A 26,293-nucleotide genomic window follows, 5' to 3' on the forward strand; every position below is an offset into this window, starting at 1 on the left:
ATTCCAATAATTAAATCAAGGGGATGAATATTACATATAGTTTAAGGGGTTATAATGCATTTATTTTTTTTAAAACAATAAAGAAAAGGATTATTACATTCATATTCATGACGTATCATTTATTTACACAGATCGTTAATGTATTTTAAAAAATTACATATATACCCGTAAAAAATATTAATATTATTTATATAAATTATCATTGATTTTGAAAAATTCCACATACACTTTTCAAAAAAAATATTAGCATCATTAAATAAATTATCTTACTCTTGTAAGTATTAGGAATGATTTATAGAATTATAAAAAAAATGATAATAATTTGTGTAAATAAATGAATGAAGATATGTAAATATAATAATACCCAACAAAAAAACAAATTAAGAATAAAACCAAATAAGGCTTCAATCTCAGTTTGAAGTTGTTCAGCTTTTCACATTTTACCCCTTCCTCAACCTCGTTGTTCGTGTAACCTGCACCTTTTCTCTCTCTCTCTCTCATCCCTTACACACACACACACACATTTGTTTATATTTATTTATTGCAGATAGGAGTGAGTGTGGAAGAAAAGGGGGGGTGCACTGTTTGGCTGGCACAAAGAGAGAAGAGTATAAAGACGCTGTCTTACTCAGGAAATCCTTTTAGACAAATACTGTTGCTGCTTGCACCACCTCACTTTTCTCTCCTTTCTTCTTACTCTGTAAAAAAAGCCAAACAAGCGCACAACCCTTCAAGCTATTAGGGCTTTTTCTGCGCTTTCCTACCAGCAAAGTTCTTTTATAGGTATGGCTGTGGCATTTGCTGTTCAGTTTTCTGGGAGCAGAGGGTTTCCTCAAGGTAAGATTTTTATGCAGCTTAAGGTTGTCTTTCTTGTTTATTTATTTATTGTTTTTTATTTTGTTCATAATTTTGATATGGGTTTTTGGTGATCTTTGTAACTTGTGTTTTTTTTTTTTGCTTCACGCAGGTGGGTGGATGCCTATGATTCTTGCACCTATGCATGCTTTATTCCTTGGTTTGCTTTCATTCTTTTCTTGTTTTGGTTGTTTTTCCTTTCCTCTGTCATTGTTTTAATGGGATTTTTCTTGCGTTTATTTTGATAAAATGGTCTCATTTCTAGGGTGGTTTGTTTCTTCTTTCGGAGATTTTCCTCTTGGAAGATGGATTTCCCTCCACAACAGTGAAGGGAAATTCTCTTAGTAATGTCTTTCTTCAGGTCAATTGTATGAAGATATAATATGTTGTTTGATTGTGTTTCCAACTCTTTTGTGATGAATTAAGTTGCTTAAGCATCTGATTTCTTGATTTGGAATCATATCCCATGATGTGCTGATTTTACAGATCGGGGATGTATTTGAGAAATGACATATTCATGCATACTTACATACAAATGAAAATCTAATGTTCTTGGAGTACAATGATAAGAGTATAGGGATATGCATGCAGTTTCCGATGAAGGTTAGGACTGTTGGTATGTGTCTATCAAGTTTTAACAAGTGGATTCGCAAATTTACATGAATTTGACTGTTTATGAGATTACCTTTTCGAGAATTAAAAGCAAAATGTGCCGTTTGCTTCGCAGCACAAAACATAAATAGTTAATATACTTGGAATTCGACATTAGACCATGGTTTTAGATTTTGGCAATGTTTAATGTTGTTGAAATCTTGAGGTGTTGGGGAAACACAAACGTCATTCTACTCTGTTATTTGAGGCAGTCTCTTGAAGTTAGATGAGACTTTTCTTATTTTCATGAAATGCGGAGAAAAACCGATGTCTGTGGAGTGTGGATCCAATACTTAAATACAGGATAAAGTTGAGATCTTTTAACTTTAATTCGTGAAAATAATTTCATTGTTCTTGTTCTTCTATTTTTGCTGACGTAAGAAAGGTGATTCCGTGTATCTAGGGGATGTTCGTGTTCCCGAATCATTTTTGTGCATGACGTACATTTGCGACAGAGATAATGAACATAGGTTCTTCTATCCTTATGAGTAGTTGCACTGTGAATACACCTCTGACTTGCAAGATCAATCCTATATTTACCTTATCTACTTCCTCGACATTTTAGTATCATTTTACATTCAGCAAAGATTGGTTTGCCTTGTTTTTCTTTGATTCTTATACTTGATTATGTAAGTAAGGTTATTTTGAAGCCTATACCAGTATTTCAAGACATAATCTTTGATTTACGTATTACATTAAGGTGCCCTAATGTTACTTGTCTGTCAACCTATTTGTCCAGGCCTCGAAGTGGCTGCAAGATCTCGGGTGTTTGGAGCTGTTCAGCAACTACATTTGAGTAAATTGGTTCTTTAGAGCAAGATGTAGATCGACAAATAGTATATTCTTATTGATGATGGGGAATGAAGCCATTGGTCCGGTAAGCATGTGATCTATTGTAACATATCGATAACTCCCATAGTGGGATTACCATGAACCTAATTTCTTGTTTTGGCGTTTTTGGCTATTAAAACATCTCGTTGGTTGATTTCATATTTGTTTCACTCCTTTACTTGCATGGTTTCCATGTCCATCTAACGCTGATTATCTAAGATGCACGTGAGTATGTACAAGTTAGAAGGTTCTATTGCTGAATGCTTTATAGAGCTCGACCCTGGTGCTCACGTGACACTTAGGGTGACTTTATAGCTGGAGGCTACTCTTACCTGACAATTCATTTCCGTGCTTTGAGTAATGGGTTTATTAGTTCATGGATAAAAAATGAACCGCATTTTATCAGTTGGTTCTTGCTGTAATATGATAAAGAAAGCGACAAAACAAGTGTTTCATACAGAAAATTGCCGATGATTCACTCTAAGTCTCAAGAAGATGATTCTTGGTGAGTTCCAGCTCTGTGTTTGCGCAAGAATTTCTTGGTGAATCTCGGGACTCGAGTACTGGGAAGGCAATTCTCGGTGACTCTTTGAGTCCTAAAGTATCTCACTCTTTTTCTTTTTAAACGGGATGGTGGTTTCCCACTCTGAGAATGGAAAATCACACCGTGTGTGGATCTCGTTAAAATGGAAGGGTGTGATGTATCGGGCATCAAAGGTTCTTAACTCACCAAGAACAGTCATGTTTGATACTTGATGTTTTGTTTCTTGGAGATACAATCAATATCTTCTTCAAGGTTACATCTTTATTCACAGAATCATATGATGGCCTAACTCTATAGAGATAGGGTTTCTCGTAATGACTGAAGTAGTTATACAGCTTTTAGAGTTGCCGATGAATGGTGATGGATTGTTGAAATGACTTCTTTCCTGACAACATCCACTTCTTATCGAACGTCTTTGTTCGGATCTTTTAATTTATGCTACGGTGTGTTGGTCAACTTGGTGAAGATGGAGCAGTGTTTTCCAGATGCCTCTTGTCTCATGTATGTTGGAAACCTTCTAGGGAAATGTTTGTAAGGATCAAATCTGAACTAATTACATGACCGGTGTGTTATATTTGACGTACAGTTCAAAAGCAAGTATAATTATCCTTGCAATGTGAATAGTTAGCAAGTATAATTATCCTTGTAATGTGAATAGTTTGGTCCGATCAAATTTGGCCTAGATAAGAATTTTCTATTTAATACAGGTTGGCAAAATTCAACTTGTGTGTTGATGCTGGATCTTGATTTGGAAATGGAGAGTTATAGCACGAATTTATACCCACATTCCCAATCCTAGTAGTTTTGGGTTAGATGACTTTGGTCTGGGAAATAAAAAAACTTTAATATTTAATATTTGGGAAGAAGAAAACTTATAAGTACTTCTTCCTCTTTTCTTTTTTTATTAAAAGAAAAGATTGAAATACATACTTCTACATCTCTTATTATATTGATTGACCAAAATTGTAGTGAATGGATCATAATGCTATTTTGGATTATAAATTATAAATTTTATATATTTTTAAGAATTTTTTAAAATATTTTTATGAACCAATATGTTGATGATTTATTTTGCCCATCTTCAGATTTTTTTTTTTATAGTTTTTTAAAAGAAAAATCTTTAAGGTAAATTAGTAATTTTTATCTCATTATATTGGGGCTATATAATTATTTTTGAATTTTAAGGGGGTATTTTTAATTTATTAAATGAGTGAATATATATAATTATGTTAAATCTTAAAGAAAGTAGCTGTGGTTTATTGTAAATTAAAAGTATTATCATTAAATATAAAAGAACTACCCTTCCACCATTTACTTCTAATTAATTAAATATGTTTATTAATATTTTCCTTGGTTTACGTGATGACATAATAAGCAAAAAGATAAACTGTATTTTTTGCAATGAGAGGGGAAAAATGAGAAGAAGATATATATTCATTTGTAATATCAATAATAGAGTTCTCTGTTGGAGATCTTCTATCACATACTCCAGTTATGTATTAGCTTTTGTGGTATGCTGTTTTTTGGAACGTATAATAAATAATTTTTTATATTTTAAATACATATATTATAAATAAAAATAAAATATATAAATTAATATATTATATTTAAAAATAAAAAGAAAGAGGGAAAGAAAAGAAAATCAACTTAATGATTATTAATACGATAAAAAAATTGATGTAGTAGTGTCACAGAACATCGTCTGTGAGCAAAAAATATATTTATTTTTATATTAGTATAGATGACTTACATGTGTCCCTTTTTTAAAAGTAAAAGTTATAATTACAAACAGTAATGGCCAATCGACTGCCGTTCGAGGGGGTAAAATCTAACCTAATTATGTTCTTTATAAATACTTAACCAAATTGAGTTCGTCCTTTTCTTTTCCGGTAGATCAAATGGGAAAGCCGACGTAACATCCTACAGATACGTCAAGAACAATTGTGTCTTCATCATGTTACAAACGTTTAAATAGCTAATATACTATCGTAAAAAATTAAAATTTAATAATGTGTAATGAAAATACAGGTCAGGACGACTGTTTAGCCACACAAAATGTTTTGACAAGAATTTAGATTCACGTTGTGAATATGACAACGTTAGACCGTAATTATCAATTAACTTTGATTTCAAACGTACTAAGTTGGTGCTAGGATTATGGTAATAACACTGAATAAGCAATAATTCTTCTTCACTTGCAATATTATGAATTAGATTGGAGTCGATTATTTGGAAAAGCCTCTTCACATGATTATTAGACTTGAAATGTATTAAATGCATATGCTTAGGCATTCAATAATCTTGAACACAGATAGCTTGCTCGAATTGTGATGTCGGGGGATGACAATTGACAGATGTACAGACAATTATTCTTAGTAATATATATATTGGAAACATTATTAACATTACAAAATTGTCTTAATTATTACAACTAAACTAGAAATATTAACATGGTCCAGCTCGATTATTGATTAACACATCTGCCAAGAGTGATCGAGCAGGGATTTAGTGTGTTTTGTAGAACATCGAGTCTAAGGACTGTTTAATTTTTTTTTATTTTTATTTCACTTTTTTTAAATTTGAAGTATTTTTTTTTTTTTTTTCATATAAAGAGGCATGGAATATTATATAGGCTTCTGAAAAAGTCATGTTTGCGAATGAAATAAATGAAATGAAAAGCCTCAAAGTGGAATTAAGGAAAGGAAGTCCTAAAATGCTTCTTTTTGGTGCAGTCTAAGCAACGGGTATCACAAAATAAATAATTGATTCGTACTTTTTTAAATTAAAAAATATAATTAAGTTATGGACTAAATTATAATGAGATTTTCTAATATTTATCATAATTATAAATATCGTTCGTATTTAAAAAATTATTAGTATATTTTGAAATTAACGTTTGTCTAACAGATACTCTCTTAATTATGATAATCCATTTTAGAGGAATATTTGTTAGATAATTATTAATTTTAAGGGGCTATTTGTAATTTATCAAAAAATGAGGAATATTTATAATTATGACTGATACAAACACCCAATGTCTTTTGCAAAATCACAGCTTCACCCTTCACAAGGTGATAGTGTAACGGTTTTCAGGGACTGTGTGTGCAAGTTTTGCATTTGACTAGGGGGTGTACTTATAATTATAACTATAACCTCAAGGGGTGTTGTTTATAATTTTTCAAAAGATAGGAGTTGTTTGTGTAATTTGGTGTCAATGTAATTTATACTTAAAAATATTCTTTTATATTTAGTATATAATTATACTTTCTCAAGCAATGTTCCATATATAACACTGATCATTGATCAGCTTTCACATGTTTTTACATTTATGGTTCTTTTCATTTCGTACATTTCAGATTAAAGAAGAGGTAAAGAAATTAAAGAGTGAAGACTTACCACAAATGAACTGAATTGACACTAATAGGGTGAATGGTAATTTATCCCCCTATGATATTGCAAATAAACACATTATCCTCTTATAAAAAAATTATAGCAATTTACCCCCTATACTTTTTAAAATGAAGCAATTTACCTCCTTATACAGGGAGGTAAATTGCTTTATTTTAAAAATCATAGCGGGGTAAATTGTGGTATTTTAAAAAATATAAGGAGGTAAATCGCTATTTGTTTTTTTATAAAGGGGTAATTTGCTTATTTGCGATATCACAAGGGGTTGCTTGCATTTTTTCCGACACTAATATACTGTAAAAACCTATTAATCGGAAACTTTAATCTATAAACGATGAAACACTATATTTTATTCTGCAATGTTTATTCTCACATGATTTCAACCCAGACATTTACTACATAGAATAAATAGAACAACAAATGATAATTATGAATAATACAAACTCGAACAACACGCATGTATCACATACTTAACAAAAGAATTCATGATCCCGTTCACTGATCAGAACCTGGAACGCTTGCACTCAGCAGAACTTCCCTGAGGAAACCTCCGAACATCAGCGCAGTAGTTGTAGATCATGTGTTTCTGTTGAACCCATCTCATTCTGTTTCTGCCCTTAGCGTCCAGCTCCTGAGTCTGAGATTGAAAGCCACATGAGCCGCCTGATGTTCCTACGGGGCACCCGTCGATCTTGAAATTCCTGTAGTAGGTCACAAATGGAGCCTTGGTCCAGTCCGTCTTGACCCGCCCGCCCTGTGTTGCCCAGTCATCTGCGTTCCACAGGCTGCAGTGTACTCTCATGGGCTGGCTCGTGGGGAATGGGATCCCGATGGACTTGTGGTTGTTGAATACTCTGATGGGACTGTTGTCGACCAAGAATCTGAAATTTGAACCAAAAGTTAAGAAGCTGATTTATTATATGAACTACTTTAGTGAATGGAAAATGAGAATAGTGGATGAAGGTGAGTTATGTGAGAATTACATGATGCGTTGAGGATGCCAGACGATTGAGTAGGTGTGGAATGCTGCAGTTGGATCGAACCAGAGATGGAACTGCTGTTCCTTGTCTCCTTTGCCTCCCGCATAAACGTTTGTGTGCACAGTGTACGGCTCTCCACTCACATTGCCCAGAAACTCAAAGTCGATTTCGTCGTGTCCTTCTCCTTGAGATGATAACTGCGCATACAAAGAAAGAAATACTACTTGAGAAACCAATTGTTTATATAGATGAATTTGAGAGTTAATTACAATTAAAAGAAAGAAACTCACGAAAAATGTGGTGACAGTTCCAGCAGAGTTTCCAGGGACAAGCTTGAGTTGCAAATCGAATCTTCCAAACAAATACTCATTCTTGGACTGAAATCCAGAACCCGAATACTGGTCCAGCGACAGGGACAGGCCCCGTCCGCCTTCGAGTATCTTGGCACGGCCGTCTCCCCACGTAATTTCAGCGTCCCTGTAGAAATTTCCCGCCGAAGGTGCTGCGAAACTGGCCAAGACCACAACAGCTGAGAGCAGCACTGAATTTGCTGCAAATTTTGGATTAGAAAAGACGCCCATTTTCCCGGTAATTCGACGCAGAGGTGAGAAGTGATTAATTCTTGAATTTGGTGTTGATTATGCATGAAACCCTCAGTATATATAGAGGGAGTGCGGGCAGGAGGAACTTAGTTCATCATGCAGAGAACTTGTGAGCTGGATGGCAATAGGTGGAAGCTGGCCAAGACTCTATTCTACAACAGCAGACAGAATAATTATACGCGGCCAATGGGTCCTGGAATTATTATTTAATTTGGTTGGGGGCCTGGCGAAGATGCATGAGCAGATTCTGACCACCGAACACGAAACGGGAAAATTCAGGGAATATATGTTTGTGGTGGATTTACTTTTCTGTAAATGTGTTTGTGTTTCCAGTAGAAACATATATGCATTTGTTTGCTATTATATTTCCATGTTAATTATTTTTAAATAATAACAACTTGGTTTCTATTTAAAGTATCCGTTTTAAGGAATAATGCTCAACTTTTTATAGCTATTTATTTATAGATTCAAACACAAGGAAACCAGTCATAATCGCCCAACTTATGCCAGTTGATGGACGTAAAATTAAGTCAGGTACTTTGGACTAATCATTATATTTATAATTAGGAATAATTATACTTTCCTCTCTAAAGTTTGATGTAGTTACACATAAACCCTTTGAAGTTTGGGTAATTACATCTAACACCTTTGAGATTTTCTTCCATCTAACAAATAAGTCCATTCGTCAATCAAAATTAATCAAATTTGCTGGTATTAACAAAAAAATTGAAAAAAAAAAAAATCTAGTTTTACCACTAATTAACTTATTACTAATTTATTATAGGTCAAATAAATATTTTTATGATCAAATTACTCTCATACGTCTTCACGCATTAATGCATGAAATGAGGTGTAACTTCAATGTTACAAGAGTAGTTTAGTTAGAAAAAAATTTATTTGACCTATAATAAGTTAGACAAGTAAAGCGAGGGAAAATTTTTTTGGCGGATTTTAACTAATGGAGGAACTTATTTGTTAGATAGAAGCAACATCTGGGGTGCTAGATGTAATTTTTAAAAAAATAGGTGGTCTATGTGTAATTACATCAAACCTTAAGGAAGGAGAGTGTAATTATCCCTATTTATTATATATAATTAGTGCACAATTTAAAGAGAGTAACGAATCACACATGATAGATATATATTATGCTTATTGTGCAATTTACAACGAGCACTGCTGAAATTTGACATAATTACAAATATTTCTTGTTGTTTGAAAATTATTAATACCCTTCGATTTTGCTGGCTGTCTAACAGCTATCCCAATCCATTTTAAAATTTTAATCTATTTTAATAGTGGACTAACTAAAATACCCATGTGGACTATGAATTATAATTTTATTTTTTTTAAAAAAAATTTAATTTTTTATGGACTAATTAGATATATTTTTTAATTTTTTTTATCCACCTCATTGATATTTTAAATATTTTTTTAATTTTTTTCTAAAGAAAGAAAAAAATATAGCAAGATCAACATTGACAATTCCAAACTTCTTTATAAAAATTACACAATTTTATTAAATATTAAAAAATATTTTTAATTTTTTAAATCATAAAAGGGTATTTATAATTATGTAAATCTAATTGTTATAATTTAGCCTTGATCTAATGTGATCAAACGTGTTTTGAATAAATTTTTTTTGGGCCAGACCTATATGTCGAAAATTTTAGCTTGATACCAAAGAAACATCGGCAAAAGACGTTTACAAATATTTTGGAAAATATATCTGATGAGTGGTTAAATTATTTTGGTAAATCATTATCTATAGTAAATATATAAATTAATTGCTAGGATCTACTATTATATATTGCGACATTTATATTTACATTCCCAAATCTATGATTTATTCACACAAATCACTTCGTTTTTTTGAAAAATTACACATATATGTCCACTTAACATCATTTATACAAATAACTTTATTTTTTTTGAAAAATTACATTCTGTAGAAATGATAATAACATTATAGAAATTATCTGTATTTTTGACTATGGGGATAGTTTCTGCAATTACATGAAAAATTATAAGTTATTTATATAAATAAATAATAAATTAGGATTTGTAAATATAAATATCCTAATTTATTTGATTGTTTGTCTGAAGTAATGATACCATCTTTGGAGCTTCGGGGGGCTGTTGCTAATCAGTGAAGAGGCATAATTTGGAGGATGGTACCGACGATTTGGTTGGTGGTATTTTATTCGATTCAAACAGACCGTTAATGTTTTATTTTTTTAATTATAATAATTAATTATATCATTCTATAAATTAATTAGCTATTCAAAGTTGATTAAATGCATTAAGAATTAAATAATAAAACATACAGCGCTATAAAACAAATAAAAATTTATTACAATGATCGACCATCCACCAAAAAAAGTATGATTTTTCATTATAGTTAATTATTATAGTTAGAAAAAGAAAAATCGCACCAATTAGAAATCAACTATGATTTTGGAATGTCCATTAGCTGTTGTTTCTGCAAGTTTGGCCAAATTATTAGTTATGGATAAACCCATAACAAATCTTTTGGCTATAATTAGACGAATATTGATTAGAAATTTAAGTTTTTGCTTTAATTTTATTTAACCGTAGTTAATAGTATTGATTTATTATAATTTTTAAGTCGTGATTATTTATAATATAACCAAAATTTAATTTTTTTGATAGTGATCCCACAAAACGGATAACCGGCGAGAAATCCACCCTTCTCTTTTCATGTACTTCTGTTTTGGCTATGAAACATAACATTTATAGGAGGGATGTAGATATAATTTCTAAAAGTATAATTTTGAACTTTTAGGATGAGTCTAGAACTCTAGATGTAATTAATTCAAACTTTAATATATTTCTCTTTTCCACAATAATTAATATATATTTTTTTACTACAATTTGCTCTTTTCCACAATAATCAACATTTTTATGGATTTCAAAAATTAGTTTTAACTAAATTATAAAGACTTTTCATTAATTCATAATATTGTGTTATTATCGTATAACATTAAGTTAAATTGTAATGCTAATTTAAATGATCTGATTTATAATTTACCATATTTATATATAGCTAATTAATTATATTTAACGAGGGGTATATAAAGTTGATATTTAAATCATTCTTTTGAATATTAAAAATAAAATAAGGATATCAATTAGGACAAATCAAATGGAAATCAAGTATCCTTTGTGTGACGGTAATACATAGAAGTCAAATTTGAATATAAAACCCCTTTTATTTCTTGGAGAATTTTAGCCTATCAAATCGGGTTACTTTTAATTAATAATGATGCGTTTAAAAAATGTACATATTTAAGAACTGATGTGATATGCTCAGTACACTTGAAGTGGGCAATGATGAAACAAGTGTTTGAAGATAAAAATGGTGAAATAAGTAAAGAAGAGAGTGTATTGCTTGATTTTGGGTGTACAAGAGAATTTGATACGAAATCAAAGCTCTACGGATGAATTAGATGGCTGTTTTAACCTAAATAGTAGTAGAAAAGTTGAGAAGGATGGCACACCTGTCGCGTCCTTCTTGGAGGTTCTTCTGATTGTGTGGATCTGAAAGTTTGTGTGGATCTTTTGGAGGTTCTTCTGATTCTGTGGATCTGAAAGTTTGTGGATGAATGTATAAAGGTCAATTCTCCTTCTGGTTGTGCATCTTTTGACTTTGCTTCCCTTTCTTTCGCTGGGGATGTCTCTATTTATAGACAACAATAAAACTGTTGGAGGAGGTCTTGGATTTCGGGGGATTATGGCCTCAAGGGTGTTGGATAAGTTTGGTCTTTCTCAAATTTGGTGCTGGCCGATCCCCTTTGGATTTGAGGGATGGTTGGGGGGATACACCCTAAATTCAGAGGAAGCTGTTGGAGTCCGTTAAGGTTTGGTATTCTTCTCTTTAAGGGAGCCATGTGTCCTTGAGGGCCTGCTGGACCTCCCTTTGTTAATCTGTTATCTGGGAGACACCCTCTAGAGCCGCTTACCTGGTCTCCTTGGGCCTCTTAGGGTGTTATAGGCCTCTCCTGATCTGGGCCTCCTTGGAGCGTTATGGACCTTGTTTCTTTCTTCTTTTTGAACCGCTTGGGCCTGTCTATTTTTATGCATATCAAATTATATTTATCATATGATTGACAATTTTAGGGTTAAATACATTTTGTACCTCTGAAGTATGTTACCCTCATCAATTACTCCCTAAACTAAATAATCCTTCATCCACCCTCTATCTTTGGGTAATCCTTTATATTAATAAAAATTGACAAAAATACCCTTAACTACTAATAATATAATATATTCACATTAATGTCTCTATTGTTAAATATATCCATCAATTTGAAAAATTTATTGAACTATAATGTTTATAAATTAATACTAGATTTGTATAAAGTAGTTAAGTACAGAATAATAAATTATTTGGAATTTGTGTGTATAAATAGTCATACTGATAATTAGTAAAAATTTACAAATTCACTAATTTTAAATTAACAAATAAAGAAGCATTTTTTCAAAATAAAACTTTACCCACTGGTATTTTAGAGTATCAACTCTACCCAAATCAAAAAAGTTATTACCATAAATATATGTCCAAGTCTGAATTTAATGTAAAAATATTAAGGATATGGGTCATAACTATGAAAATGGGTATGGGTTAGGGTCTATGTATTGCAAACTAATCGACAGGTCTAACGTGTTGGACTCAAGGTTAGGTCACGGGATAAAATAGAGCTATTACATGAAAAGACAAAAAAAAAAAAAAAATTACCTCATTAACTCCCAGATTACCTCACTTGCCATTTAGGTGCCAAAACAATAGACTCGAGGACCACTCGCAATTTTTGTCATTAAAATTATATCTAGTGTATGCACAAACACAAGTTTATAAATATATCTTAATTTGAAAGTATTAACATTGATTTTATCAATATGTGAATTCAATTTTAATTTTTTAACATCATGAATGAATAAAAATTGAAGTCAAATTGATTGATATATTTAACTATGGGCATTAAAGTGAATATAGCATATTATTAATAGTCAAGGGTATTTTTCTCTATCTTTATTTATTTAGAGGATTATCACAACAATAAAGGGGATAATCAAATGTTTCTGTAGTTTAAATGGGTAATTGATTAAGCTGATATACTTTAGGGGTGTGAAAATGTATTTAGCCCATAATTTTAATAGGATTTATGTCTAAGACATGAAGAGTGTAACTATTAATACAGTCGTCACATAATTAATTGAATATACTGAACCCATTTTCAACTATAATTTCCCATGTTGGAAAAAATTTAGAAATATTATTTATATAGCTGATGAGAGTTGAAACATTACATTCATTCTGTAATATTAATATTATGATTCAATCCAAACATTTACAGTATTGAATAAAATGAATAACAAATGAAAGATGAATACAATTACTCAACACAACACACAATTGAATTAACCACACAACTTAGAGCACTGAATATCACAATTTTTTGCCTGATCAGAACCTGGAACGCTTGCATTCAGCAGAACTTCCTTGAGGAAACCTCCGCACGTCAGCGCAGTAGTTGTAGATCATGTGTTTCTGTTGAACCCATCTCATTCTATTTCTTCCCTTAGCGTCCAGCTCTTGAGTCTGAGATTGAAAGCCACATGACCCGCCTGATGTTCCAACTGGGCACCCGTCGATCTTGAAATTTCTGTAGTAGGCCACAAATGGAGCCTTGGTCCAGTCAGTCTTGACCCGCCCGCCCTGTGTTGCCCAGTCATCTGCGTTCCACAGGCTGCAGTGTACTCTCATGGGCTGGCTCGTGGGGAATGGGATCCCGATGGACTTGTGGTTGTTGAATACTCTGATGGGACTGTTGTCCACCAAGAATCTGAAATTTGAGCCAAAATTTTAGAGGCTGATTGTTTATATATTCTAGCTTAGTGAATGGAAAATGAAAATACTAGATCAAGAATCATGTGAAAATTACATGATGCGTTGAGGATGCCAGACAATCGAGTAGGTGTGGAAAGCTGCAGTTGGATCGAACCAGAGATGGAACTGCTGTTCCTTGTCTCCTTTGCCGCCCGCATAAACGTTTGTGTGCACAGTGTACGGCTCTCCGCTCACATTGCCCAGAAACTCAAAATCGATTTCGTCATGTCCTTCTCCTTGAGATGATAACTGCGCATACAAAGAAAGAAATTCTACTTGAGAAACCAATTGTTTATATAGATGAATTTGAGAGTTAATGACAATTAAAAGAAAGAAACTCACGAAAAATGTGGTGACGGTTCCAGCAGAGTTTCCAGGGACAAGCTTGAGTTGCAAGTCGAATCTTCCATACAAATACTCATTCTTGGACTGAAATCCAGAACCCGAATACTGGTCCAGCGACAGGGACAGGCCCCGTCCGCCTTCGAGTATCTTGGCACGGCCGTCGCCCCACGTAATTTCAGCGTCCCTGTAGAAATTACCCGCCGAAAGTGCTGCGAAACAGGCCAAGACCACAAAAGCTGAGAGCAGCACTGAATTTGCTGCAAATTTGGGATTGGTAAAGACGCCCATTTTCCCGGTAATCGACGCAGAGCTGAGAAGTGATTAATTCTTGAATTTGGTGTTGATTATGCATGAAACCCTCAGTATATATAGAGGGAGTGCGGGCAGGAAGAACTTTGTTCATCATGCAGGGAACTTGTGAGCTGGATGGCAATAGGCGGAAGCTGGCCAAGACTCTATTCTACAACAGCAGACAGAATAATTATACGTGGCCAATGGGTCCTGGAATTGTTATTTAATTTGGTTGGGGGCCTGGCGAAGATGCATGAGCAGATTCTGACCACCGAACACGAAACGGGAAAATTCAGGGAATGTATGTTTCTGATGGATTTACTTTTCTGTAAATGTGTTTGTGTTTCCAGTAGAAAAATATATGCATTTGTTTGCTATTATATTTCCATGTTAATTATTTTTAAATAATAACAACTTGGTTTCTAATTAAAGTATCCGTTTTAAGGAATAATCCTCAACTTTTAATAGCTATTTATTTATGTATTCAAGCACAAGTAAACCAGTCATAATCGCCCAACTTATGCCAGTTGATGGACGTAAAATTAAGTCCGGTAGATTTGGACTAATCATTATATTTATTAGGAATAATGATACTCCCCTCTCTAAAGTTTAATGTAGTTACAGATAGACCCTTTGTGGTTTGGGTAATTACATCTAACACCTTTGAGGTTTTCCTCTATCTAACAAATAAATCCATTCGTCAATCAAAATTAATCGAATTTGTTGGTATTAACAAAAAAATTAGAAAAAAAAATATATTTACCACTAATTAACTTATTACTAATTTATTGTAGGTCAAATAAGTATTTTTATGATCAAATTACCCTCATAGTCTTCACGCGTTAATGCATAAAATGAGGTATAACTTCAATGTTACAAGAGTAGTTTAGTTAGAAAAAAAATTATTTAACCTATAATAAGTTAGACAAGTAAAGCGAGGGGAAACAAATTTGGCGGATTTTAACTAATGGAGGAACTTATTTGTTAGATAGAAGCAACATTTGGGGTGCTAGATGTAATTTTTAAAAAAATAGGTGGTCTATGTGTAATTACATCAAACCTTAAGGAAGGAGAGTGTAATTATCCCTATTTATTATATATAATTAGTGCACAATTTAAAGAGAGTAACGAATCACACATGATAGATATATATTATGCTTATTATGCAATTTACAACGAGCTCTGCTGAAATTTGACATAATTACAAATACTACTTGTTGTTTAAAAATTACTAATACCCTTTGATTTTGCTGGGTGTCTAACAGCTATCCCAATCACTTTTAAATTTTAATCCATTTTTTATAGTGGACTAACTAAAATACCCTTGTGGATTATGAATTACAATTTTTTTTTTAATTTTATGGACTAATTGGATATATATTTTTTTATATTTTTAAATTTTTTTCATCCACCTCATTGATATTTTAAATATTCTTTTGGTAAATCATTATCTAGAGTAAATATATAAATTAATTTCTAGGATCTAGGAGCTTAAAAATACTATCATTCAGTGTTTTTTTTTAATATATGAACAAAATTAAACATTTTGTAAAAACAATTTTAATTGAATTTATTTAGTAATTCATGACCTCCCCTTTTGAATTAAAATGTGTTGGGTAATTTAGGCATATACTATTATATATTGGGACATTTATATTTACATTCCCAAATCTATGATTTATTCACACAAATCACTTCGTTGTTTTTGAAAAAGTACACATATATGTTCACTTAACATCATTTATACAAATAACTCTATTTTTTTTGAAAAATTACATTCTGCAGAAATGGCAATAACATTATACAAATTATATGTATTTTTTACTGTAGGGATAGTTTTTATAATTACATGAAAAATTATAAGTTATTTATATAAATAAATCATAAATTAGGATTTGTAAATATAAATATCCTAATTTATTTGATGGTTTGTCTGAAGTAATGATGTTTGGAGCTTCCGGGGCCGGGGCTACTGCTAATCAGTGAAGAAGCATAATTTGGAGGATGGTACCGACGATTCGGTTGGTGGTATTTTATTCTATTCAAACAGACCCTTAATGTTTTTTTTTTAATTATAATAATTAAGTATATCATTCTATACATTAATTAGATATTCAAAGTTGATTAAATGCATTAAAAACTACATAATAAAACATACGACACTATAAAATAAATAAAATTTATTACAGTGACCGACCATCCATAAAAAAAAGTATGATTTTCCATTATGGTTAATTATTACAGTAAAAAAAAAAAAAATCGAACGAATTACAAATCAATCACGGCTTTGCAACGTCCATTAGCTGTTGTTTCTATAGGTGTGGCCAAAACATTAGCTATGGACAAACCCATGACAAATGTTTTGGCTATGGTTAGAAATCATGACGAATATTCATTAATCGTAGTAAAAATTTAAATTTTTACTTTGATTTTATTTAATCGTGATTAATAGTATTAATTTATCATAATTTTTAAGCCGTAGTAATTTATAATATAACGGAAACTCAATTTTTTTTGACAGTGATCCAACAAAACGGACATTCCGCGATAATATCCACCCTTCTCTTTTCATGTACTTCTGTTTTGGCTATGAAACATAACATTTATAGGAGGGATGTAGACATAATTTCTAAAAGTATAATTTTGAACTTTTAGGATGAGTCTAGAACTCTAGATGTAATTAATTCAAACTTTAATATATTTCTCTTTTCCACAATAATTAATATATATTTTTTTACTACAATTTGCTCTTTTCCACAATAATCAACATTTTTATGGATTTCAAAAATTAGTTTTAACTAAATTATAAAGACTTTTCATTAATTCATAATATTGTGTTATTATCGTATAACATTAAGTTAAATTGTAATGCTAATTTAAATGATCTGATTTATAATTTACCATATTTATATATAGCTAATTAATTATATTTAACGAGGGGTATATAAAGTTGATATTTAAATCATTCTTTTGAATATTAAAAATAAAATAAGGATATCAATTAGGACAAATCAAATAGAAATCAGGTATCCTTTGTGTGACGGTAATACATAGAAGTCAAATTTGAACATAAAACCCCTTTTATTTCTTGGAAAACTTTAGCCTATCAAATCGGGTTAACTTTAATTAATAATGATGCGTTTAAAAATTGCACATATGTAAAAAATGATGCGAGATGTTAGGTTCACTTGAAGTGGGCAAATAATGAATAAGTGTTTGAAGATAAAAATGATGAAATAAATAAATAAAAGAGTGTTGTTCCTTGAACTTGAGTGTACAAGAGAAATTGATACGAAATCAAAACTTTACGTATGAATTACAAGGCTGTTTTAAGCTAAATAATAGTAAAAAAGGTGAAAAGGGTGTCCCACCTGTCGTGTCCTTTCTGGAGGTTCTTCAGGTCGTGTGAATATGATTGTGTGGATCTTCAGGTCGTGTGAATATGATTTCATCAATATGTGATTAATCCAATATTAATTTATTAACATCATGAATGAATCAAAATTAAAGTCAAATTGATTGATATATTTAGCTATGGTCATTAAAGTGAATATAACATATTAATAATAGTCAAGGGTATTTTTATCTATTTTTATTTATTTAAAGGATTATCACAAATACAAGGGGGTAATTAAAGATTTCTTTAGTTTAAAGGGGTAATTGATTAAGGTGGTACACTTTATGGGTTTCAAAATGTATTTAACCCATAAATTTTAATAGGATTTATGTCCAACACATGAAGAGTGTAATTATTAATACAGTCGTCACATAATTTAATTGAATATGACTGAACCCATTTTCAACTATAATTTCCCATGTTGGAAAAAAATTAGAAATATTCTTTATATAGCTGATGAGAGTTGAAACATTAGATTCATTCTGTAATATTTATTATTGTGATTCAATCCAAACATTTACAATATTGAATAAAATGAATAACAAATGAAAGATGAATACAATCACTCAACAGAATACACAATTAACCACACAACTTAGAGCACTGAATATCATAATTCTTTGCCTGATCAGAACCTGGAACGCTTGCACTCAGCAGAACTTCCTTGAGGAAACCTCCGTACATCAGCGCAGTAGTTGTAAATCATGTGTTTCTGTTGAACCCATCTCATTCTGTTTCTTCCCTTAGCGTCCAGCTCCTGAGTCTGAGATTGAAAGCCACACGATCCGCCTGATGTTCCGACGGGGCACCCGTCGATCTTGAAATTCCTGTAGTAGGCCACAAATGGAGCCTTGGTCCAATCCGTCTTGACCCGCCCGCCCTGTGTTGCCCAGTCATCTGCGTTCCAAAGGCTGCAGTGTACTCTCATGGGCTGGCTCGTGGGGAATGGGATTCCGATGGACTTGTGGTTGTTGAATATTCTGATGGGACTGTTGTCCACCAAGAATCTGAAATTTGAACCAAAAGTTAAGAAGCTGATTTATTATACACACTAGTTTAGTGAATGGCAAATGAGAATAGTGGATGAAGCTGAGTTATGTGAGAATTACATGATGCGTTGAGGATGCCAGACGATTGAGTAGGTGTGGAATGCTGCAGTTGGATCGAACCAGAGATGGAACTGCTGTTCCTTGTCTCCTTTGCCGCCCGCATAAACGTTTGTGTGCACAGTGTACGGCTCTCCACTCACATTGCCCAGAAACTCAAAATCGATTTCGTCATGTCCTTCTCCTTGAGATGATAACTGCACATATAAAGAAAGAAATGCTTCAGAAACCAATTGTCTATATAGATGAATTTGAGAGTTAATGACAATTAAAAGAAAGAAACTCACGAAAAATGTGGTGACGGTTCCAGCAGAGTTTCCAGGGACAAGCTTGAGTTGCAAGTCGAATCTTCCATACAAATACTCATTCTTGGACTGAAATCCAGAACCGGAATACTGGTCCAGCGACAGGGACAGACCCCGTCCGCCTTCGAGTATCTTGGCACGGCCGTCGCCCCACGTAATTTCAGCGTCCCTGTAGAAATTACCTGCTGAAGGTGCTGCGAAACAGGCCAAGACCACAAAAGCTGAGAGCAGTGCAAAGTTGGGTGGAAACCTGCAAGGATTAGAAGAGATGCCCATTGCTTTGGTAGTTGTACGCAAGGAAAGAGTCAATTCTTGTATGTTGTGTTGATGGAATGCATGAATTCCCTGAATATATATATATAAGAAAAACCCGTGAGCTGTATAGCAAGAAATGGAAGCTGGCTGATTACATGACCGTTTGAACAACCGCACACCCCACTAAATAATTGTATTTGTACGCGTAATCCAATAGGTATGGGTGCATGATTAAATTTGGTTGACTCCTGCCCCGATTTCGACCACCGAAGGCTTACAGGATAAATTCAGGCAATGTTTGTTTTGGATCCATAATTTTATTATTAACTTATAAATGTTTATGGCTTTTCAGTCAGAAATTCGACGCATTTGTTATTGTTATCGGATTTTTGGTGCGCTCGATTAATCGAATTGAATATCCTTCTTAATTGAATTAAATATCCATAAGATTTAAATTCAAATGAACAAGTCTTAAAAATTTAAGACATTATAACATTATTTATCATTTAATTCTTTAACCATGTATATTTTTTAAATAATTAATTATATAACTATATATCATGCTAGGTATATTTTTCAATATCTTCGTAGGCAATATTGTTTGTTTGAAAACCTGAAGTGATTTAAAATTTTATAATATTAAATTCGATTGCTATTAAATATGTAGATTTGATACTTTTATAAGATTATTTGTAAATGGTATAATAAAGGATATAATATTTAAAAAATTCTATCAAAAAAGAGTTATTTGTGAATTGATCTCAATAATTATAAATTTATTGATAAATTTTGGAAAAACTAAAAATAAAAATAAAAAAGAATTTAATTAATCAGTACTTTTTGCAAAAAAAAAAAATAAATTTGAAAAAAAAACAAGTCTGGGTCTAAGCCTACATGAAAATTGGGTTTTGGTCAGGTCTAGAGACCCATGGGTCTCGAGTTTGATTTAGAAATTTAGATAGGATGTGGATATAAAATAATTTTTCTGTTCTTTATTAAATTTAAATTTAAATAGAGTTTTACCCAACTCATACCTAAACCTAATTACACGTAATAGAAACAAGAGCATGGCCTTCATACTGTTGAATTATCATATATTATTTTTTATTGTTCTTCCAATGTAAATATTAGCTGCACTTTCTTGGCAGCTTCCCACTACTACCGCCAAATGCGAATAGTTGATGGATCATAATATTCGAGGGATGGTGCCGAGGATTCGGCTGGTTTTCTGTATTATAGCTAAAATTATTTTATTATACAATATATTTAAATATAATTTCCAAGGACCAAAGGCATGAGTGGTATCTGTTAAAGGATGACGTTTTTTTTTTCTTTTTAATGAAAATAGTAATTATAATACTATATTCAAATATAACTTTCTTTTACTAACAAAAAACTTTGTTTTTTTATTTTGGCGATGGAAATTTTATTTAATTACCAATGAAGGAAAGCCGTCGCAAATTTGATTGCAAAAATATAGACGTAAATTTACGCGTTTTCGTCACAATTCTGTTGCCAATTTTGGGGGAAGTTTAAGCAATAAAAAGGTCGTCGCTAAATCATCCAGGTTTGTGCGAAATTGGTAGTTTTTAGATAAAACTATTTCCTTGGAATAACTTGGGACAACTTCTGCAATGAAACATTGGCGAAACATAATAACCCTCAAATTTCTGGCCAAGAAGTCACAAAGTCCTTGCGAATGTTTGCGACTAACACCACTTCCACTGCAATGTTTCGCTGTTGATTGATAAATATGCAACAACTTTGCGATGTAACATGGTCGCACCTATTAGAATGGGATTTATGATGGTGTTTGCAACGGACACAATGTTTGTCAAACTGTTATATTCACTTCCATAGCAAAATTCATGGCAAAGTTCGTTGCAAGTGTTGGTCTCTCTCAGATATTCAGCACCTTCTTTCCTTGTGCTAAGCTTCTAGGGTTTGTTTTATTTAAAGACCAGGGAAGGGCCTGTGGCTAGCATGGCCTGCCTGGACAATGGGGTCTTCCCAGGCCTCCTGACTGGATCTTGAGGATGACTCCCGAAGCGTCAATACTATCATCATTCCCCCTTCCGACGATGCTCAAAACAAGCATTCTACCTGTAAAAGTAATTAACAGTAGATAAAGATGGATAGCATCAAACTATATAGTTGATTGGGATTGAGATGCACCAAATTAACATAAGACCCTTAATACTTGGCATATTTGACAAATGGCTAATTGCATTGAGTGCCTTGTACATTAGGGGTTGACAATTTAGGAACTCTAACTATAGCTAGGAGTGACAAATTATAACTCATATTTTCAATAATTTTTAGCAATTTGAGGGCTCCGAACATTGTAGTTTAATAATTCGTTGAAAATTGCTTATGTGGATAAAATTCGGGCTTTTAAATTGAGATTCTTGTTACGAAGCATCTTATCAGTCCCCTAACTACGTAAGTGATGACTAAATTGCATTTCATATCCTGTATGTTATAAGGGGTGGTATTTTAGGGACTGTAGTTACAAAAGCTAACAATTAAATACCCATAATTCATTAATTTGTGCAATTTGAACACTCTTTTGTTTCCAGCAGCTTATAATTATGTGTATTAGTGCATAGTTTTAACTTAGTAATTGACTTGTAGGTACAATGCCAAATTGACTCATTTATACAGTATAAGCTAGCTAACAATACTATATATAAAACAGATAAGTGTCAAGATATATTAACATAGTAATTTGATATCAATGTTTGGAACAAAGCTGATATACAATATAATGTAAAGTTATTCATATTCTGGCTTTACATGAAAGAGATCAAAATATTGTTCACAAACTATTCAACATGTTCCCAAAAACTGGCATCGACTTAAATTGTAATCTTTAAAATGCCACTCCCCTAATATATAGGGCGTAAAATACACTTTAATCATCGATTATGTGGCAAAAGAGGGCTAATTAGGTGCTTAATCAGCAAAATTCAAATTTGAAAAATGCTAATTTTGTCCACGTCAATAAAATTTGAGCGAGTTAAAAAAGTGAAGTTCTCCAATCGCTAAAACTTATTAAACTATGGATTATAATTTACTGCCCATATATAGGTAGAGTCCTTACAGTACCAATTGCCCCCTAACATACAATGCAATAAATACAATTTAGCCTTTCACAAATTGAAAATTAAATCCATGAAGTTTGAATTTGAGGGTAATTGTTAAGTGGAAACTATACAAAAAAAAAAAAAAAAAAAGTGATTGATAAACAATTTATTAACTACGGATATTAGAGACGGATGAAATTCATAGCAAGTTAAGATGCAACATTATATCATCACCCAGTAGTATAGTGTAAATGTTAGTGGGACCCCATTGCCATCTCTATTCAAAATTATGATCCATCAACTATTGGCATTCGGCAATAGTTGTGGGAAGCTGCCAAGAAAGTGCAGCTAATATATACATAATTGGAAGAACAATAAAAATGATATATAATAATAATAATAATAATTGAGCAGTATGAAGGCCATCATCATCTTGTTTCTGTTACCATCGCATCCTCCCCTCTTTTATAATTAATTATTATATTTCTACCAAACTATAAATTCATGTTCCCAATTATTGGTCCCTTGAGATACTTCCGCAAAATATAATTCATTTACTTGTTTATAAATATGTCTAATATATTTTCTTCGAAATTTTCGAGGGTTGATGGTTTTTACTCCTGAAAATGGGAGGAATAGCTTTGGAAAACACATAAAGTGTTCATTTTATGGAATGTTTTTAAAAAATAATTAATATGAAAATATAATTAACAATACCAATGCGTTGAATTTCTGACTGAAAAGCCAGAAACATTTATAAGTTAATAATAAAATTATGGATCCAAAACAAACATTGCCTGAATTTTATCCTGTAAGCCTTCGGTGGTCGAAATCGGGGCAGGAGCCAACCAAATTTAATCATGCGCCCATACCTATTGGATTACGCGTACAAATACAATTATTTAGTGGGGTGTGCGGTTGTTCAAACAGTCTTGTAATCAACCAGCTTCCATTTCTTGCTATACAGCTCACGGGTTTTTCTTCTATATATATATTCAGGGAATTCATGCATTCCATCAACACAACATACAAGAATTGACTCTTTCCTTGCGTACAACTACCAAAGCAATGGGCATCTCTTCTAATCCCTGCAGGTTTCCACCTAAGTTTGCTCTGCTCTCAGCTTTTGTGGTCTTGGCCTGTCTCACAGCCCCTTCAGCAGCCAATTTCTACAGGGACGCTGAAATTACGTGGGGCGACGGCCGTGCCAAGATACTCGAAGGCGGACGGGGCCTGTCCCTGTCGCTGGACCAGTATTCGGGTTCTGGATTTCAGTCCAAGAATGAGTATTTGTTTGGAAGATTCGACTTGCAACTCAAGCTTGTCCCTGGAAACTCTGCTGGAACCGTCACCACATTCTTCGTGAGTTTCTTTCTTTTAATTGTCATTAACTCTCAAATTCATCTATATAAACAATTGGTTTCTCAAGTAGTATTTCTTTCTTTGTATGCGCAGTTATCATCTCAAGGAGAAGGACACGACGAAATCGATTTTGAGTTTCTGGGCAATGTGAGCGGAGAGCCGTACACTGTGCACACAAACGTTTATGCGGGCGGCAAAGGAGACAAGGAACAGCAGTTCCATCTTCGATCCAACCCAACTGCAGCTTTCCACACCTACTCGATTGTCTGGCATCCTCAACGCATCATGTAATTTTCACATGATTCTTGATCTAGTATTTTCATTTTCCATTCACTAAGCTAGAATATATAAACAATCAGCCTCTAAAATTTTGGCTCAAATTTCAGATTCTTGGTGGACAACAGTCCCATCAGAGTATTCAACAACCATAACTCCATCGGGATCCCATTCCCCACGAGCCAGCCCATGAGAGTACACTGCAGCCTGTGGAACGCAGATGACTGGGCAACACAGGGCGGGCGGGTCAAGACTGACTGGACCAAGGCTCCATTTGTGGCCTACTACAGAAATTTCAAGATCGACGGGTGCCCAGTTGGAACATCAGGCGGGTCATGTGGCTTTCAATCTCAGACTCAAGAGCTGGACGCTAAGGGAAGAAATAGAATGAGATGGGTTCAACAGAAACACATGATCTACAACTACTGCGCTGACGTGCGGAGGTTTCCTCAAGGAAGTTCTGCTGAATGCAAGCGTTCCAGGTTCTGATCAGGCAAAAAATTGTGATATTCAGTGCTCTAAGTTGTGTGGTTAATTCAATTGTGTGTTGTGTTGAGTAATTGTATTCATCTTTCATTTGTTATTCATTTTATTCAATACTGTAAATGTTTGGATTGAATCACAACAATAAATCAATAAGAAAACTTCAAAAGAATCTCTTGGCAAGGGACTTTCTGCTGATTTGGAATTATTCATCGGATATCTTTTCCACTAGCCAAATATGTTATACATCATTCTAACATTTATGGTTTCGCCTCTACAGTTCATAATACACCAACTGACATCACTTACTAACATCAGATATCACACAAGTTGGCATCACTTATTGATCTCCAACAATTATAATTTTATAATTTTAATTATATAATCATATTTAATAATTATTATATTTAATTGAATCTAAATTCCAAATTCATCTAACAAAATCAATGACCTTAATTTTTTTAATTCGAATCAAGAGTTTATATTTAAATTTGCACATTTATGTTATATATTTAAATAAAATTTTAATATAAACATATGTATAATATATTTTATTCATATATATATATATATATCTATATTATATATAAAGTGAGAGTACCCTTTTGATGTCTCATTTAATGTTGGTATTTTAATTTTTTAAATATTTAATTAATTTTCTTTTTCTTTTCTCAATCTTCTTAACCTCCCATTTTCTCTTTCCTCAACTTCCGCATCTCTTTTTCATCTCTCATTTTTTTTATTTTATGATTTTTTTATATTTTTAATATTTTATAAAATTAATTAATATATTTTTAAAAAATAATAATAATTTTTAAAAAAAAATTAAATTAATTGTGCACGTACATGTGAGTATGCCTAGGAAGGATTAGTGATGAGATTCGAGGAATGAGTAGAGGGGGGAGGGAGACAGGAGTGGGGAAGGGGGAGGGGGATGATGATGGGGGCAGCAACTAGGCCCACATAGGTGAAGGGGAAGGGTGGATAGCGACTGGGCAGAGAGTTGGGACTGGGGAGGAGAGCCATGGGGCCAACGTGGGCTTGGGACGGGGGTGGTGGTGCGGGCGATTAACAGCGGGCATGGGGGTAGCACCGTAGCAGTGGTGGTGGCGGTGGGGTGGTTTTTTTTTTTTTTAATTAATGAATGTATATATCATTAAATATATAATATATTTGTATAAAAGATAATATTTTATTCTTAAAAAAATCGTCCTACACTTGAAAAAAATTACTATTTAGCTACAAAATCAGTGGTTATCGCTAAAAATCATGGTAAATGACTATTAATTATGTTTAAATAAAATTGATGCAAAAAATTAGCTTTTCCACCATGAAAAAATTATTTGCCACGGCTAAAAGTCATGTTTAAAATATTTGCCATGGCTTTTAGCTACAGCAAATGTTTCAGCCTCCCTCGCAAAAATCACGGCCAACAAACATTGCGTGACTGTGGTCAACATGTGTTAATCAAGAATCCAACTGGACATGCATTAATTAGATTGATCGTAATAATTAAGACATTTGTAACGTTAAAGATTCCAATACATTACTAAGAATAATTGTCCCTACACATGTCAATTGTCATCTCCCGACATTACAATTTGAGCA

The 26,293-nt window shown here is 32.8% G+C and overlaps 4 protein-coding genes and 1 long non-coding RNA gene across 5 annotated transcripts; 2 read left to right on the plus strand and 3 right to left on the minus strand.

The window, feature by feature from the left end:
* LOC105165562 lies at positions 433-2,340 on the plus strand. The gene is made up of 3 exons (XR_848093.2): positions 433-837; positions 968-1,015; positions 2,246-2,340. It is a non-coding gene; the product is annotated as an uncharacterized LOC105165562 (long non-coding RNA).
* Positions 6,616-7,919, minus strand: LOC105165563 (xyloglucan endotransglucosylase/hydrolase 2-like). Its single transcript, XM_011084619.2, has 3 exons — positions 7,560-7,919; positions 7,273-7,466; positions 6,616-7,170 (listed from the first exon to the last, which is right to left on the minus strand). Exons 1-3 carry the CDS (start codon positions 7,848-7,850, stop codon positions 6,792-6,794), a joined length of 864 nt encoding a protein of 287 aa, XP_011082921.1. The 5' UTR covers positions 7,851-7,919; the 3' UTR covers positions 6,616-6,791.
* LOC105165564 (xyloglucan endotransglucosylase/hydrolase 2-like) lies at positions 13,227-14,444 on the minus strand. The gene is made up of 3 exons (XM_011084620.2): positions 14,122-14,444; positions 13,835-14,028; positions 13,227-13,735 (listed from the first exon to the last, which is right to left on the minus strand). The coding sequence occupies exons 1-3, from the start codon at positions 14,410-14,412 to the stop codon at positions 13,357-13,359; spliced, it is 864 nt and encodes a 287-aa protein (XP_011082922.1). The 5' UTR covers positions 14,413-14,444; the 3' UTR covers positions 13,227-13,356.
* LOC105165565 (xyloglucan endotransglucosylase/hydrolase 2-like) lies at positions 18,276-19,544 on the minus strand. Its single transcript, XM_011084621.2, has 3 exons — positions 19,206-19,544; positions 18,922-19,115; positions 18,276-18,819 (listed from the first exon to the last, which is right to left on the minus strand). The coding sequence occupies exons 1-3, from the start codon at positions 19,497-19,499 to the stop codon at positions 18,441-18,443; spliced, it is 867 nt and encodes a 288-aa protein (XP_011082923.1). The 5' UTR covers positions 19,500-19,544; the 3' UTR covers positions 18,276-18,440.
* On the plus strand, positions 23,568-24,897 carry LOC105165567 (xyloglucan endotransglucosylase/hydrolase 2-like). The gene is made up of 3 exons (XM_011084622.2): positions 23,568-23,926; positions 24,020-24,213; positions 24,313-24,897. Exons 1-3 carry the CDS (start codon positions 23,633-23,635, stop codon positions 24,689-24,691), a joined length of 867 nt encoding a protein of 288 aa, XP_011082924.1. The 5' UTR covers positions 23,568-23,632; the 3' UTR covers positions 24,692-24,897.

Source organism: Sesamum indicum, linkage group LG6, assembly GCF_000512975.1.
Source record: "Sesamum indicum cultivar Zhongzhi No. 13 linkage group LG6, S_indicum_v1.0, whole genome shotgun sequence".
Lineage (NCBI taxonomy): Eukaryota > Viridiplantae > Streptophyta > Magnoliopsida > Lamiales > Pedaliaceae > Sesamum > Sesamum indicum.

What these genes read in the sequence shown, in the direction of transcription:
- LOC105165563 (XM_011084619.2), bottom strand. Translation starts at nt 7,850, where the DNA reads ATGGGCGTCTTTTCTAATCCAAAATTTGCAGCAAATTCAGTGCTGCTC. An exon ending in GAACTGTCACCACATTTTTC is followed by an intron (nt 7,467 to 7,559) that starts GTGAGTTTCTTT and finishes TTGTATGCGCAG; the next exon opens with TTATCATCTCAAGGAGAAGG. An exon ending in TGGCATCCTCAACGCATCAT is followed by an intron (nt 7,171 to 7,272) that starts GTAATTCTCACA and finishes TTCAAATTTCAG; the next exon opens with ATTCTTGGTCGACAACAGTC.
- LOC105165564 (XM_011084620.2), bottom strand. Translation starts at nt 14,412, where the DNA reads ATGGGCGTCTTTACCAATCCCAAATTTGCAGCAAATTCAGTGCTGCTC. An exon ending in GAACCGTCACCACATTTTTC is followed by an intron (nt 14,029 to 14,121) that starts GTGAGTTTCTTT and finishes TTGTATGCGCAG; the next exon opens with TTATCATCTCAAGGAGAAGG. An exon ending in TGGCATCCTCAACGCATCAT is followed by an intron (nt 13,736 to 13,834) that starts GTAATTTTCACA and finishes CTCAAATTTCAG; the next exon opens with ATTCTTGGTGGACAACAGTC.
- LOC105165565 (XM_011084621.2), bottom strand. Translation starts at nt 19,499, where the DNA reads ATGGGCATCTCTTCTAATCCTTGCAGGTTTCCACCCAACTTTGCACTG. An exon ending in GAACCGTCACCACATTTTTC is followed by an intron (nt 19,116 to 19,205) that starts GTGAGTTTCTTT and finishes TTATATGTGCAG; the next exon opens with TTATCATCTCAAGGAGAAGG. An exon ending in TGGCATCCTCAACGCATCAT is followed by an intron (nt 18,820 to 18,921) that starts GTAATTCTCACA and finishes TTCAAATTTCAG; the next exon opens with ATTCTTGGTGGACAACAGTC.
- LOC105165567 (XM_011084622.2), top strand. Translation starts at nt 23,633, where the DNA reads ATGGGCATCTCTTCTAATCCCTGCAGGTTTCCACCTAAGTTTGCTCTG. An exon ending in GAACCGTCACCACATTCTTC is followed by an intron (nt 23,927 to 24,019) that starts GTGAGTTTCTTT and finishes TTGTATGCGCAG; the next exon opens with TTATCATCTCAAGGAGAAGG. An exon ending in TGGCATCCTCAACGCATCAT is followed by an intron (nt 24,214 to 24,312) that starts GTAATTTTCACA and finishes CTCAAATTTCAG; the next exon opens with ATTCTTGGTGGACAACAGTC.